General features: G+C 50.6%; 1 protein-coding gene across 1 annotated transcript in view; it reads right to left on the minus strand.

Moving 5' to 3' along the window:
• LOC119589162 overlaps positions 1-314 on the minus strand; it is a gene marked incomplete in the record, with an annotated part of 255,201 nt that overhangs the window by 65,574 nt on the left and 189,313 nt on the right. Inside the window, 1 exon segment of the mRNA XM_037937749.1 lies at positions 1-130. Coding sequence (XP_037793677.1) covers positions 1-130 — 130 coding nt within the window.

Below are 314 nucleotides of genomic sequence, written 5' to 3' on the forward strand. Positions count from 1 at the left end.
GGCGTGAGGCGCGACACCACATGTCGCACCACCTCGGGCGTCTTGAGGGGCTCGGCGGCCGCCACCGAGGGCAGACCTCCGCCCACCGGCGACAAGGGCGTTCGGCGCCGCCTCCGTCTGGGGGTGTCCTCTGGAATGGCGGAAGCAGCGTCAGCAAAAGGGAACTCGAGTTGAGCTTCAACAAAACAACAGAATATGTAAATTAACTACCTATAAGTGATAAACCTCAACAATACAACAAAATATTATTGCATGTATTTATATTACATATTATACAATTTATTCTCACGTATATGCATACATATGCAGGCAGG

This window comes from Penaeus monodon, chromosome 25 (assembly GCF_015228065.2).
Source record: "Penaeus monodon isolate SGIC_2016 chromosome 25, NSTDA_Pmon_1, whole genome shotgun sequence".
In the NCBI taxonomy this organism is placed as follows: domain Eukaryota; kingdom Metazoa; phylum Arthropoda; class Malacostraca; order Decapoda; family Penaeidae; genus Penaeus; species Penaeus monodon.